Source organism: Terrapene carolina, unplaced genomic scaffold, assembly GCF_002925995.2.
Source record: "Terrapene carolina triunguis isolate 2854851 unplaced genomic scaffold, T_m_triunguis-2.0 Scaffold508, whole genome shotgun sequence".
NCBI classification, from domain to species: Eukaryota; Metazoa; Chordata; order Testudines; family Emydidae; genus Terrapene; species Terrapene triunguis.
The window spans coordinates 1,756,970-1,771,306 of NW_020664859.1; the positions used below are offsets into that span (position 1 = coordinate 1,756,970).

Here is a 14,337-nt window from a genome sequence, read left to right on the forward strand (position 1 = left end):
TAAATCCAGAATCACTGCTTGTGGTCAACAGATTTACATGAGAGCAGAATCTGGCCTATCAGCTTCTGTCTCTAACATCTCAAACCCTTCCATGGTAACTAATTGGCATTGGCTTTAGATGGGCCACAGTACTGCAAACTGAGGACCCAGATTTCTAGACATACACCTCTATCTCGATATAACGCTGTCCTCGGGAGCCAAAAAATCTTACCGCGTTATAGGTGAAACCGTGTTATATCGAACTTGCTTTGATCCACCGGAGTGCACAGCCCCGCCCCCCTGGAGCGCTGCTTTACCGCGTTATATCAGAATTCGTGTTATATCGGGTTGCGTTATGTCGGGGTAGAGGTGTAGTATGGGGCATGCAGGGTCAGCCCTGTACAGGGCTGTGTGGAGAAGAGCTTTTTCATTGGACCAGCTTTAGCTATTAGGGTAGGGCTAGATATCTTTTCAGTTACAGGTTCCCTCTGGGAGCTTAGCTGGGAAATCTACTGCGTGAAAGTAGGTAGCTGTAAAACCCTCATATTTGTTTATTTTTTTGTAATGATGAAGAGATTTGTTTGTATTTGTATTTCCCCCATCTGCAATCCCGACATTGCAGCTGCTCGGCTGCAAGTTGTACAAATGTAACAATGATGCTAAGCTTCCCTATCGTATATCTGCATCCTTAGATTGCCAGTCTCTTTACAAAGGGGGATGAGCCTCGTTATCCCCGGTTTATTGATGGGGAGCTCTGCATGTTCACAGCCCTTGCCCACCTCTTCCGTGGAGTTGGGCTCTTCTGGGACTCAGAGTCTGAATTTCCTCCTTTGCACCAAGTGTGGCTCCTTTCACGGACATGGAGTTATTCCTGACTTACACCAGTGTGAGAAGAGAATCTGGTCCCGGGCACTGGTAGAGGGAACTGAGGCACCCTTTACAGGCTTGGCCCTGAATCTTCAGTGGCCCCAGAGCATGCTGCTTTCCACCAGGTTCTGAATCTCAGTGGCACCTGGCTGGGATGGGCACTTCTCCCAAGTGTGGCTGGGCAGGGGCAGCGCGCTCTGAGAACAGTGACTGTGGGTCGAACCATTTCCTCTTTAATCAGATTTAACAGATTGTCAGGTCATGTCTGCACTACAGCAGCAGCTATGCTGCTTCCTCCTACAGCGACAAAGGGTTTTTCTGTCTGTAGGTAATCCACACCCCCGAGCGGCAGTAGCTAGGTGAACAGAAGCATTCTGCCATCAACCTAGCTGCATCTACCCCAGGGGTTAGGTCGGTATAGCTACAGAGTTCACAAGTGTGAAACACTGTAGCTATGTCAACCTAACAAGTGTAGACAAGGCCTTAGGCCATGTCTACACTAGAGAGCTTACAGTGGCGCCGCTGTAAAATCTCCAGGGTAGCCGCTCTATAATTAAGCCACCTCCAACAAGCAGCAGTAGCTGTGTTGGTGGGAGAAGCTCTCCTGCCGACATAGCGCGGTCCATACCGGTACTTACATCGGTATAACTTATGCCACTCGGGGGGAGAGTACTCACAGCCCTGAGTGACATAAGTTATACTGATTAAGTGGTAGTGTAGACATAACCTCAGTCGAGGAAGAGGGAACGGAGTGCCCTAACATTACCTAGAGAATGTGGTTCCCCTGATTTAAATACCTCTCTCTTAATGATTTCATTTACTTTTCAGAACAAATTCTTGGATTATGAGAAGAGGAAGGTAAGGAAGAGTCCCTGCAGAGGCCTTTTCTGGGAGTTCTGAGTGTGCTCATTTCTCTTTCTGTTCAGTTGAGCAAACCAGCACTGAATGCCTTGAAACCCGGAGCTCTGCAACCCCCCGCTCTCTGAGTGAGAGAGGCATCAGAACACACACTCCACATCTGACTCTGAAGGCAGGAATTGCCTGACACGCACTAGTTGTTTACCTTTCAGATCAGTTTGTTTTGGCAGCCGTGGCATATATTTGCGTGAGAAGTCCCAGTTCAGGTTAAGCATGTGTCCATCTCCATGTGGAAGAAGCAGGGCTGCTTCTAGTGCTTATGCTTTCTGAAGCCCTCCCAACCCTTTCATCACTTCTTTTCGACTCTCTAAGCTTCAGGAGTTTTGGTGCCTGGCTAGATCCACACGTATCCACACACAGCTGTGCCAGAGCACCCACGTCCTGACCTACAGCCCCCTGCTACTCCAGCCCTGGGCCCCATTCTGCCAAGGTACCTCAGTACTGCCCCACAGCAGATGTTGTTCCTGACCCGCTCCCTCCTACCATATAGCTCTTCCAGTGCACCTCCAAGCCAGACCTGCAGCTGTAGCGAGAGCCCTTGTTGCTGCTCCACTCCTTTGCACATGCAGCTAAAATGTCAGTGATCTTTTCTGCAGCCAGAGTGCTGATTTGCTGTCAGTTGTCACCCCAGGACTGACATTACTGCGCCTCTGGCTTCCACCTCTCATTAAGCCTCTGGCTCTGGGATTCTTTCCCCCGATGCATTGACTGGCTGCATTTTTCCCAGTGAAATCTCACTTTATTTCCTGCCCCTCTCCTTAACCTCTGCCTGTCCTCGCTGCTAGGCCGACACCATGAATGTTCTGCACTCACTCTGTGTGTCACCCAGTCCCCCTCCCTCAGCTCAGACTTTCTGACTGGCTCACTCTGTTGCTGACGGCCTTCTCCGCTGGCGTTCTGAAGCTCCTGGGGATTTCCCTGGCCTTCCAGAGGCTAACAGTACCTTGCTGCATCTCTTTCTTCCATACAGCGTGTTGTGGGGCTGGGGGAGAGGGTGAGCTCACTGAGTGAAATGACTTTCTGACCATGCTGAAATGTTGGTAGCAAGGCAGCTGGAACAGCAGTTTCCTCTTGATGCTGTTTGGATTCCTGTGTAGGAATCACTGGATTTTTCTAGTTGAGCACTCCAGCTCCCTGGCTGGTTTAACCTGGACGTACAGTTGGGATCTCATTGCCCTGATACTGTTTTCAACAGCCTGGGTCTTGGTTTGAATAGTGGAATAGCCTGCAGGCTGCCGATCCCGACCCTCACTCTGCTTCTCGCTCCTTTGCCAGGAAGAGAAGATGCTGGAGAAGCTGGAGTTCGAGCGTCGCCTGGACGTGGGGCAGAGGGAGCATGCTCAGCTTCTTCAGCAGAGCAGCAGTCAGAAGGAGGAGATTCTGCAGACTGTGAGGAAGGTACATCAGCTGGGGCCCAGGCTCTGGCACCCAGCCTGTGGCTGAGGAGTACATTTGATCAGGGCTGTCCATCTGTCCTGCTCTGGACAGACTTGACCCTTGCCCACCTGCTCCCTTTCAGAACAGGCATTTCATGTATCGACATGTGGGCCCCACCCATGCAGAGGGGCCCCCAGAGGCAGCACTGACAGGGCTCTCCTCTCAGCTCTCTGTCATTTTTATTCCCAGTTTCTCCTCTCCTTTTGATTCTCCAGAGGGCCTTTCAGGGACTGCAGGGACAGTCCTGCACTGGCCTAGAGGTGACCTAGCATGTCTCTGCTCTTTCTAGTGTCTCTAGCTTTCACGTGATGCTGTCAGTGTCGGTGTAAGCTCTGGATAGGTTCCCTGTCCACCCTCTTGGAACCTTTCAGCTCCTTGTAATAAAACACCATCCTCAGCGATTCTCACGGGCTGTGGGCACAGCTCAGCAGAGTTGTCACTTCTCTCTTTGGCTAGTTTCCCTTTTCCCCTTGCCACAGGAGCAGGTGAGGCTGGAGAAAGGTCTGACAAAGCATCAGCGCAACCTGGAGGGAGAGCACCTGAAGCTGCTGGAGCAACTGAAGCAAACGGAGCAGGGCATTGCCAGCCGAATTCAGAAGCTTCTGGAGGAGAATCGGAGGTTGGCCTCCTCCCTGGACACCTTGCCGTCAGCGCTGCCCCTCTGCACATTTATTTCTCTGTGTCCCGTTTTGCGCTGACCTGCTGCTTGTGACCTGTCCATTTCGCTGAGGTTTTTCCATAGTCAAACTCCCCAAGCAGCACAGAAATGACTGAATGGGGTGCGGAGGGATAGCTCAGTGGTTTGAGCATTGGCCTGCTAAACCCAGGGTTGAGAGTTCAATCCTTGAGGGGGCCACTTAGGGATCTGGGGAAAAATCAGTAGTTGGCCCTGCTAGTGAAGGGAGGGGGCTAGACTTGATGACCTTTCAGGGTCCCTTCCAGTTCTAGGAGATAGTATTATATCTCCATATAGTATTATAGCAGTGAGGGTGAATCCCTGTGATGCTGTGGCAGGGCAGGGGTGAGGCTGGAGAACAACCCCAAGGGAAACCCTCCGTGCTGCAAATCCTTGTTTGGAGGCACATTCTATCACAGCCGTCCTGGTACAGACTGTGGGCAAAACTAGCCAGTGTGCCTAAGGCCTTGTCCATACATCCAAGATGTCCTACTTTCTATGGATATAAGCCTCTAGTGTGGACACAGTTACATGGTGTCTCTATGCCTTGTCCCCAAAGAGCTGGCCTTGGGCTTAAGACACCTCATGGGGACCTGAGCTTTGGTTTCACTTCCAAGCCCTGCTAGTCTTTGCTTCTTCTCTGGCTTTAGCGAAGTTTTTGGAGGTCCGACTGAATGACCAAAATGGTCCTGCCGCCCCAAGTCTGAACTCTGAAATTTGTTAGGTGCGAATCAGCCACAGGCTGTTGTCACTGGGGCTGGTCACTGGAGGGCGGCATGATCACATGTGTTTGGCAAACGGGGGACAAACCTAAACTTTCAGCCCAGAATTCCTGGTGCAAATAACTGAACAGAGGAGTTTGGGCTGTGGTGGAAGCTGCTGCACCCTGGGTGTCCCAGCTCCCACTGCCTGTCCTGAATCTGCTCGGCACAGAGCTGCAGACGGATTGGTGCTGACCTGAGCCCAGATACTGAGGGGAGGGAAATGTTGCAGAGGTGCTGTACCCCAGGAACTGTGTGTCCTCTTGCTTTGCAGGAGAGGGGAACACCAGCTAGTGTGTGTGGTGTATGGAGTTATATGATGAGGCTGCCAACGGCAAGGAAGGCTGCCAAGCTCCTCCATGCTCCAAGGGGTAAATCCTCTGGCCAGCGCCTAGCCCAAGCCCTTGGAAAATAGGTACAAGGAAGGAATCCTGCTCCACCCCCACTCCTCCCATCATGGGGTTGGCCTCCCAGTGGCTCCCCCGTGAGGGCGAGGATGGGAAGATCTACCCAGAGGCAGTGTCCCCCAGCCCCTTGCCTTTTCCACTGATGCCTGTGCCCTGGGGGGGGGGGGGGGAGCTCACATAGCTCCTGCCCCCATGTAGCAGGACTGCACCCTGGCTGCAGCTGACAGCTCCACCAGCACAGAGGCAGGGACAGTGGCCAAGCCAGTGGACTGGTGGTAGTGGCATGTGGCTTGCTCAGGGAGGACTCCACTCCCTGGGGAGAGGGGTGCCCTGCTCTGCAATAAAAACCTTCTGCTTTATTTTTCTAGGCAGAAACAAAGTTCAGAAATTTTGAAATCCCTGGAGAACGAAAGGTAAGTGCCCTGCCTAGGACAGGCTCCTCTGGGCAAGGGCGAGCGGCTGGGATGGAGGGATGGACTCGTTCACTTCTAGGCCATGATTCTGAATCCAGCTCAAGTCAGCAGGGATAGAAAGTTGTTTGCATCTGGCAGCCATTGGGTGGCCTGTGTACAATGAGTTTGTTGGGTCTCGGCCTGGTTCCTGGTGAAGCAGGAGTCCACACCACAAGAACCAGATCCACGGTTGGCAATAATTGGCCCGGGTGCTGGCAGGCTCAGCAGAGAGTTCAGGGACTAACCAGGCTGTGAACATTGCTGTGGATAACCAGAATACCCACGGTTGTTACAGCTAACAGTATGGGAAGGGCAAGGAAACGGTGTTTCACTCTTCAGGATCAGGATGAGATGTAATGTGGGGGCAGATTATCCCTTGTCTGCCTGCTGCAAGATTCCTTGCACCTTCCTCTGAGGCATGTGCTTTGGGTGCTGTCAGAGACCTGATACCAAGCTAGATGGCTCCAGTCTGTAATTCCAATGAGAAAATTGACCTCTCCTCTCCCCCACAAAGAGGAGGTCCCTGCAATCTCCTGAAGTGCTAAATGTGGGTCAGAGGACCCAGCTACATCTGCTGGCTGTTGTAGGGCAGAGGGTTTCCAGGAAGGTGCCGCGCTGTTGGGTTGAGCACTTTGGGGCCATCGATCACCACCATCCTTGTTGTTTATGCAGTGCCATTGATGTGCGTAGCAAGGCAGAGATACAGAGTCCTTGGCACTCTAGAGGCTAGGGAGGTGTATATGGGGGGACCCCAGAGAACAGGAAGCAAAAGGAGGGGCTCACCATTTAGGGAGAGGAATAGAGGTTTCATAGAAGTTATTTTGTTTCACTTATTTCTTACTCCCTTGGGTTTTCCCAAAGGCAGCCAGCCTGCTGGCAATGCCCTCTGGTTCGGTCATGCTGGGAGCAACGTAGGCACCCTCCCCAGTGGACAGGCAGCGTCCTGTCTGCGGCTGGAGATTCCTGAGCCTCTGCAGGTCTCCTCCTGGCATCTCTCGCTCACACGGATGAGTGACCGGATGGAATCACTCAGCCATTCAAGCCCAGGGTGCAGCTTTGAGGAGGGTGGAGAGGGCATGGCTGGCTGGCAAGGGTGAAAGGTGGCTCTGGCAGAAGCAGTGGTTGAATGGACCTGCTTCTTTCTTAGAATAAGGATGGACCAGCTGATGGCAATAACGCAAGAGGAGACAGAGCAGCTACGCAGAAGGGAAGTGGCCTGTAAGTCCAAGGGAAGGGAGTTGTGGTGGTCATCTGGGGGATGGGGGGGGGGGGGGGGGGGCCGTATCCTCGGGGGGGGGGGGGGGGGGTCTGTGAGGGCCATATTCTCTGGGGGAACAGGAGAGAGAGGGCCGTATCCTCCTAGGAGTGGCTCCTGGCTACACATGACTCTTACTGCTATAGCTTGCCTGAAATAGTGGTGTGAGCAGGTGTGTAGCTAGCACTGGGTCCCTGGATGGCAGCTCGTCCATTACCTTCCTGCACTGCACCACTAATCCCAAGGGAGTCACATCCCTCTGGCCACTGCCATGGCTGGAGCAGTGAGAGATCTGGCAAGGGATCAATCCCCAGCACACACATAGCACGTTGTACCTTCAAACCAGCTACAACTGGCAACCAGCCAGGTGAATGAGGCAGGGCTCAGACCTGCATAAATGTTACCACGGGTAAATACTGTACCCTGGGGGGGGGGGGGGTGGGGGGTGCTGCCTGGATCCAGCTGAGCCAGCTGTGCCGTATAGGAGCGGGAAGAAACTGATTTTGAAGTTTGGAAAGCAGCCCAGTGTGTGCGCTCGTTACACAAAGACACACGTCTCACCTATGCTGCCGGCATTTGCTGCTGGGATTAAAATGTGTGTGTGCAGGAGCAAGCGTGTGCCCTGCTGCGACAGAGACATCTGTGCTGAAGCTATCTCCGAGCCAGTCTCCTGCCTCAGCACCTATTCGTGGGTATTTCAACCCTCAAAGCAGTGACTTAAACCTGCCTTGGTGGGATGGCAAAGTTTTCACCCATCTCTCTAGTTCTCTCTCCTTCAGCAGCTGGGTGGAGGCCCCAGGCTGCAGCAGGGAGATCAGACCTGCAGCCCAGTGAGACCACTAGTTTGTGACTCTGCTCCTGCAGAGCTGAAACTGGGGTGGTGCCCTGCAGAGGCTGAGAGCGTGTTGTCTGTGTAGAGCAGACTCCACAGGGCACTCTCCTGGCTGGCCTCTCATCAAGCCCTGATTAGTGGTTGCCCATTGGGAGGGTGCAGCTTTACATGGAAACAGGAATGGAATAAAAATTGGAGGGGGGACCCCAATTTTATCATGTTCTTGTAGCTGAGTGGGGAGCAGGAACGATGCTGGACACAGAGTTAACCTGCTTCTAGCGCTAATCACTCCTCTTTGTGTCTCCCAGCTGCCATGCAACAAATGCTGGCTGAGAGCTACAAGAACAAGCTCATCCACATGACCTCCGAATCTCGAAGGCAAGACCTCGTCAACCAGGCCTGCTCCAGGTACCTAGGGAGAGCAGTGTGACTGGTAGCAATCTTATAGAACCCCTTTCATTCCAAAGGGCCCCAGCACAATTCTGAGACATACACTCAGGGATCTCTGCAGCCATTTCTGGAGTGGAGCACAACAGCTATTTAACAGCACACAGCAGCACTAAAAATTGAAGAACAAAAAGGTCCACCAAGATAGAGCTCTTACATTTAAACACGAGTAATACGAGTGTTACTAATGCTCTGGATTAGTAAGAACTGAAAGAACGGTATAAACCTGATTTATTTTATATCTTACATTTCACTCAGTTTGGAGGGTGAAATGAAACCAGTCATTTCATTTTTGATTAGTCACTTTCACTGCCATGCAGTCGCACAATGCTCTTTGGGGGCCTCTGCGTGGCCTGGAATCCATGGGGCACTTTGGGGAGAGGAAAAGCATCAGAATGTTGGTTCTTATCCCTTGAAAGCAGCCAGAGCAGTTCTCTCATTGATCGTCAATCAGTTGCACTTACAGCGCAGTTCTGCTCTGACAGTGACAGTACAAATGGCCCACTGGGATGTCTTTTTACTTGAGAACTGAGACCATTTCCTCTGCGATCACTGAGGCAATGCACTTCATGGGACTATTTATACAAAGTCCCCTCTTGGAGCAGAGGCCACACTTTACATCCGGGGAATATGATCCCCACGCTTTGATGTTTTATGAGCTGTCGGGCATGGACACTGAGTCACTCACAGCAGGTGCACCAGTAAGTTGTGCCTCTGCTTTTGTTTCATTTATCAGCCGGGGTTGGTTGGTGGGAAGGAGTTTACACACCTGCCAAGTGCAGGGTAATGTCACAGTATGAGAGCTCTGGCTGTCCACCCATGCTCAGTAATAAACTCTCCTGTTTTAGGAAGTCCCCATTCTTGGATTTCTCTGAGTTCATTTCCATGGCCAGCTTGACCTCTTATTTGCATTGCAGTCTGAGACCCTGTAGTAATCCCCTGGTTATGTATCTCTTGCAGCCTGGCAGAGATGGATCAGAAGTTCCAACAAATCCTGGCTTGGCAACAGCTGGATCAGAACAAGGCCACTAGTCAGATCCTGGAGGAGGTAGGCTTGTGATCAGGGAAGCTAAGTGCATGTTGTAATGGGGGTGGGGAACAGAGCTGGCATAACAAGCACATTGGCTGCTCTAAAGCCTTGTTAAAACTAGTTAGTTAGGTGCAGAAATCTCTGGCAATCTGGATAATTGGTTGCAGTGGCTAAAGGAAAGCTATGTAATGACTTGTTTTCTACCCAAAGAGCCAGCAGGAAGCTTTGAGGCATCTGTGAGAGGAGGGCAGGTGATGGAGATCATGGGAAGCAAAGACAGTCAGGTGACTGAGGCAGGAGACCTGGTTTTGGGGCTGGGTGACCTACAGCGAGTCACAGGCCAATGTTTTCAAGCCAACCACTAACTCTGGGTGCCCAGGGGAGATGCTGTGGGCCTGACTTTCAGAGGTGCTAAGCCCCCTCAGCTCTCCCTGATTGCAGATTGCTGATAGCATTTGGAAAATCAGACCCCAGCTGTTAACACCTGCTTTGAAAATGTTTGGCCTTAATTTCTCCATGCCTCAGTTTACCAACTGTAAAATGGGGCAATTGTGTTTTATTTCTTGGGATTGTGAGGAGGCACCCAAATTCTGCAGGGGTGAGCACCAGGGAAGTGTTTGTAAATCAGATCATTTCAGTGTACTGAGGGTTGCTGGTGTGTTTGCGTCCCCATGATTGGGCCTCATTCCTGGGTTAAGCAGAATGTAATGTTTCATAGAGTGAAATGCAGAAAGCGGCCTTTGAAGCCCTTCAGGTGAAGAAGGATCTCTTGCACCGGCAGATCAGGAACCAGGTGAGTTGGCACTGGCAGAGCAAAAGCAACCAAAGATTCAGCTTGTTCATCTGAGTGGTGAGAGCATTGCAAGGAAAGTTGCGGTGCTGCATATGCAGAGCAGAGTCTGAGGAAAACCAAGGACCCTTCTGTTTCTGTAGGGCTGTGTAACACAAAGTGTCAGGCAGCACTGATTTGATTTAACAACACTTCTCTCCACCATGGAGGAGTGACGGTGAGGTCTAATAGATCCAAGGGAAATGGTGGAATCCCCATTACTTGAGTCATCTGAAACTCAACTAGCCAAAGCACGTGAGAATGGGTTATAGAGAGCAATCCTGCACTGGCTTCTAGGGATGAGCCAGAGGGAGCCAGGCCTCCGCCATGTGACAGGCTGCATAGTGAGCGGGGCTGCTGTCTCCATAAGAATCCATTGCATCTCCATCCAGACCATTAGACTTGCACATTGCGGCATGAGCTCATTATTATTTGTTTCTGTTGCCAACCTGCTGTTTGATCTCCATTTTGTTAAAGATGAAGCATGTTAGTGGGGGTGGGTGGTGGAGACAGTTCTGGGGAGCACGGCACCAGGATGCCCTTCTGGTTAAACGACAGAGAGGACCTGGCCAGTTTCTCAGCGGAGTGCTCCAGGCTTTCCCCTGTCTGACCCTAGGAAAGGAGCTCGGTGTAGGAGATGGGGAGGAGAAGTTGAACGGCTTTGCTTTGCTATAACAAGCTAAACAGGGCCAGTCTTTGCAGCTTGTGGGAAGCCCACAGGCCTCGCCAGTGATCAGATCACACAAATGTGCTTTTTGCTTGAACTTGTACCTTCCTTGCAAGGTTCCGTCACTGGAGTTCACCAGCAACAAGAAACCTTGTGGATGATCAGTCTACTTATCCTGGTCTACAGTCCTAGGGCGTCTTTGGGTCATGTCTGGCCCTCAGGCCTCACTGCTGGGCACCTCTCTGTTAAACGCTTCGCTCCTGGGCCTTCACTTCCCCTGCATTCCATTGGCATGCTGTGCACCTAATGGAGTATTAGGATGCCCCTGGAGCAGTCAGCTGCATGCCAAGGGTGTTCTTCCTGGATGGTCGTGGGATGTATGGCAGCAGATAAAATAGGGTGGGATAGCTCAGTGGTTTGAGCATTGGCCTGCTAAACCCAGGGTTGTGAGTTCAGTCCTTGAGAGGGCTACTTAGGCATCTGGGACAAAATCAGTACTTGGTCCTGCTAGTGAAGGCAGGGGGCTGGACTTGATGACCTTTCAGGGTCCCTTCTAGCTCTATGAGATAGGTATATCTCCATTTAAAAAAAAAAATGGTTCAAGTACAAGCCTGAGCGACAAGCGATCTGGGCTCTGTTTTTGGCTTTGCCACTTATTTGCTGTGGGATTGTGGACAAGTCACTTTGCCTCTCTGTGCCTCAATTTACCCATCAATAGTATCTGTTATTTGTATTGTAGTAGCACCTAGAACCCAAATGTTGGGTGCCCTGTACAAACACCTAGCAAAGAGGTGGGCCCTGCCCCACGGAGCTTACAATCTAAGGAGCTGCATTAACACAGAGTTAATGTGTCCCTACTTTCCAGGCTGGCTGAGAGGCTTGAATGAACCAACTGACTGCAAAGCACTTTAGGGCCATAGGATAGAAGGTGCTTAGAGACAGGCACATAAAGCGCCTTCTGTTGTGTGGGGGTGGAACACAGCTAGTTAGCATCAGGCAAGAGACTAAGCATGAGTAGCTGGCAGCGCAGTCATGCAGGCAGTGCAAGGCAGCTTGTGGGTTGTTTACTTGGCCCTGGAGAATTGACAGAACGAAGGGAGAGGACAGGCTTCCCAAAGCGCAGTCCAGCCCCCTGTCTCCCCAAGGGCAGCTGTGCAGTTAAGGCCGGCGCTAAAGCAGCTAAATAAAAGTCATTTCAAATGTCAGTAAAAAACTGTTTCATCTTCTGTTTAGATTAAGTTAATAGAAACAGAGTTATTGCAGCTGACACAGCTGGAGTTAAAGAGGCAAGAACTGGACACAGAGACACTGCAGGTATGTAGGGCTCCGGGGCTGCCCCTTCTTCTACCCTGTACCTTTGCTCTGGGGTCTCAGAAGCTCTGCTCACTTCCTGTGCTCTTTGCAGTTTCTAGGTGGTTTCATGCTTAGTCAGAAGGGGATGTTCCCCAAATTCCCCCTCTCCTGCTGCTTTCTGCAAACATTGCTGCTGCTCCTGGAGATCTTGAGTAATTTTCAGTTTGAAAACTTGGCAGAAGCAGGCTCATTGGGCAGGGCAGGAGCTTCTCCTAGCACACATCTTCCAAGCATCTCATGTTTTCTTGCATTGTTTTTTTTTTTTATTTTAATTTGTTTAAATATCTGCCAAAAATGACCCACACCTCTCTCGTCCTCCTTTCTAAGCCATGTCTCCAAGGTCATCACAGCATCCCCTCTGCCAGCCAGCCTCCCATCCCAAGGGCAGTTTTCATCCAGCTGTATTGAGCTCAAGTTGGGTTAAAGCAGCTTAGCTTTAGTTTTCTTTCATGTGCCTTTGCAGGAATTGTCTTGCTATGTGAATTACCCCACAGGGTAATTTGCCAGTTCAGGTCACTGATCCAGTAAGTCTGGTATCTGTAGCCAATAGCTGATGTGTCAAAGGAATATAGTTTGCTTAGTACACCCTGCACTGATCAGTTGACACCCTGAAGCATGAGATTCGATTGCCACTTACTCAGCGTGTGTGACTGTAAATACAATTAGTCATAAAACATCCCAATAACTGACCTCTGGTGGCAGGGAACCCTCCAGGCTCATTATACCTGGGGGAAGCAAGCCAGTCACAATTTCCTCTCTTCTGGGAGGCTGCCAAATAGCTCACTGTAGATTGTTAAAAGCTGGGCACATCCCTACGCACCTGATACACAGCCCAAGGATCATGGCACAGCTAGTTGCAAAGCAGCGGCTACAAGGGGAAAGAGTGGGAAGTCCTGTGGTCAAGCGAATGAGACGGGACTGGGGTATAGGCAAACTGTGGCAGTGCCAGGGATGGCGGTAAAGTGTCAGGAATGGTGTCTTTACCCTAATCTGTTAGCTACTCTCAGCACCGACCGCTTAGAAACTACAACTGAGCCACATTCCCCCTGGTAACCCATTAGCCAGCGTGTTTATAAACAAGCCCATAGCACAATCAGCATGGATTCACCAAGAGCAAGTCATGCCTGACTAACCTAATTGCCTTCTATGAGGAGATAACTGGCTCTGTGGATGAGGGGAAAGCAGTGGACGTGTTATTCCTTGACTTTAGCAAAGCTTTTGATACGATCTCCCACAGTATTCTTGCCGGCAAGTTAAAGAAGTATGGGCTGGATGAATGGACTATAAGGTGGATAGAAACCTGGCTAGATCGTCGGGCTCAACGGGTAGTGATCAATGGTTCCATGTCTAGTTGGCAGCCGGTATCAAGCGGAGTGCCCCAAGGGTCGGTCCTGGTGCCGGTTTTCTTCAATATCTTCATTAATGATTTGGAGGATGCCGTGGACTGCACTCTCAGCAAGTTTGCAGATGACACTAAACTGGGAGGAGTGGTAGATACGCTGGAGGGTAGGGATAGGATACAGAGGGACCTAGACAAATTAGAGGATTGGGCCAAAAGAAACCTGATGAGGTTCAACAAGGACAAGTGCAGAGTCCTGCACTTAGGACGGAAGAATCCCATGCACTGCTACAGATTAGGGACCGAATGGCTAAGCAGCAGTTCTGCAGAAAAGGACCTAGGGGTTACAATGGACGAGAAGCTGGATATGAGTCGACAGTGTGCCCTTGTTGCCAAGAAGGCCAATGGCATTTTGGGCTGTATAAGTAGGGGCATTGCCAGCAGATCGAGGGACGTGATCATTCCCCTCTATTTGCCATTGGTGAGGCCTCATCTGGAGTACTGTGTCCAGTTTTGGGCCCCACACTACAAGAAGGACATGGAAAAATTGGAAAGAGTCCAGCGAAGGGCAACAAAAATGATTAGGGGGCTGGAGCACATGACTTATGAGGAGAGGCTGAGGGAACTGGGATTGTTTAGTCTGCAGAAGAGAAGAATGAGGGGGGATTTGATAGCTGCTTTCAACTACCTGAAAGGGGATTCCAAAGAGGATGGATCTAGACTGTTCTCAGTGGTACCAGAGGACAGAACAAGGAGTAATGGTCTCAAGTTTCAGTGGGGGAGGTTTAGGTTGGATATTAGGAAAAGCTTTTTCACTAGGAGGGTGGTGAAGCACTGGAATAGGTTACCTAGAGAGGTGGTTGAATCTCCTTCCTTAGAGGTTTTTAATGTCAGGCTTGACAAAGCCCTGGCTGGGATGATTTAGTTGGGAATTGGCCCTGCTTTGAGCAGGGGGTTGGACTAGGTGACCTCCTGAGGTCCCTTCCAACCCTAATATTCTATGATTCTACAGTAGTTTCATGCATTGTCTTGAACCCTTAATGCAGGATCAATGCCCAAAATGGGGTGCAGCAGGAACTCACCTGAAG

General features: G+C 50.9%; 1 protein-coding gene across 5 annotated transcripts in view; it reads left to right on the forward strand.

Moving 5' to 3' along the window:
- Positions 1-14,337, forward strand: part of LRSAM1 (leucine rich repeat and sterile alpha motif containing 1) — a 50,332-nt gene that overhangs the window by 27,176 nt on the left and 8,819 nt on the right. For all 5 annotated transcript variants that reach the window (XM_026658709.2, XM_026658712.2, XM_029913174.1 and 2 more), the window contains 9 exons: positions 1,675-1,704; positions 3,040-3,162; positions 3,681-3,820; positions 5,414-5,458; positions 6,645-6,715; positions 7,893-7,992; positions 8,992-9,079; positions 9,780-9,854; positions 11,791-11,871. In XM_026658709.2, coding sequence (XP_026514494.1) covers positions 1,675-1,704; positions 3,040-3,162; positions 3,681-3,820; positions 5,414-5,458; positions 6,645-6,715; positions 7,893-7,992; positions 8,992-9,079; positions 9,780-9,854; positions 11,791-11,871 — 753 coding nt within the window. The remainder of the gene's footprint in view (positions 1-1,674; positions 1,705-3,039; positions 3,163-3,680; positions 3,821-5,413; positions 5,459-6,644; positions 6,716-7,892; positions 7,993-8,991; positions 9,080-9,779; positions 9,855-11,790; positions 11,872-14,337) is intronic.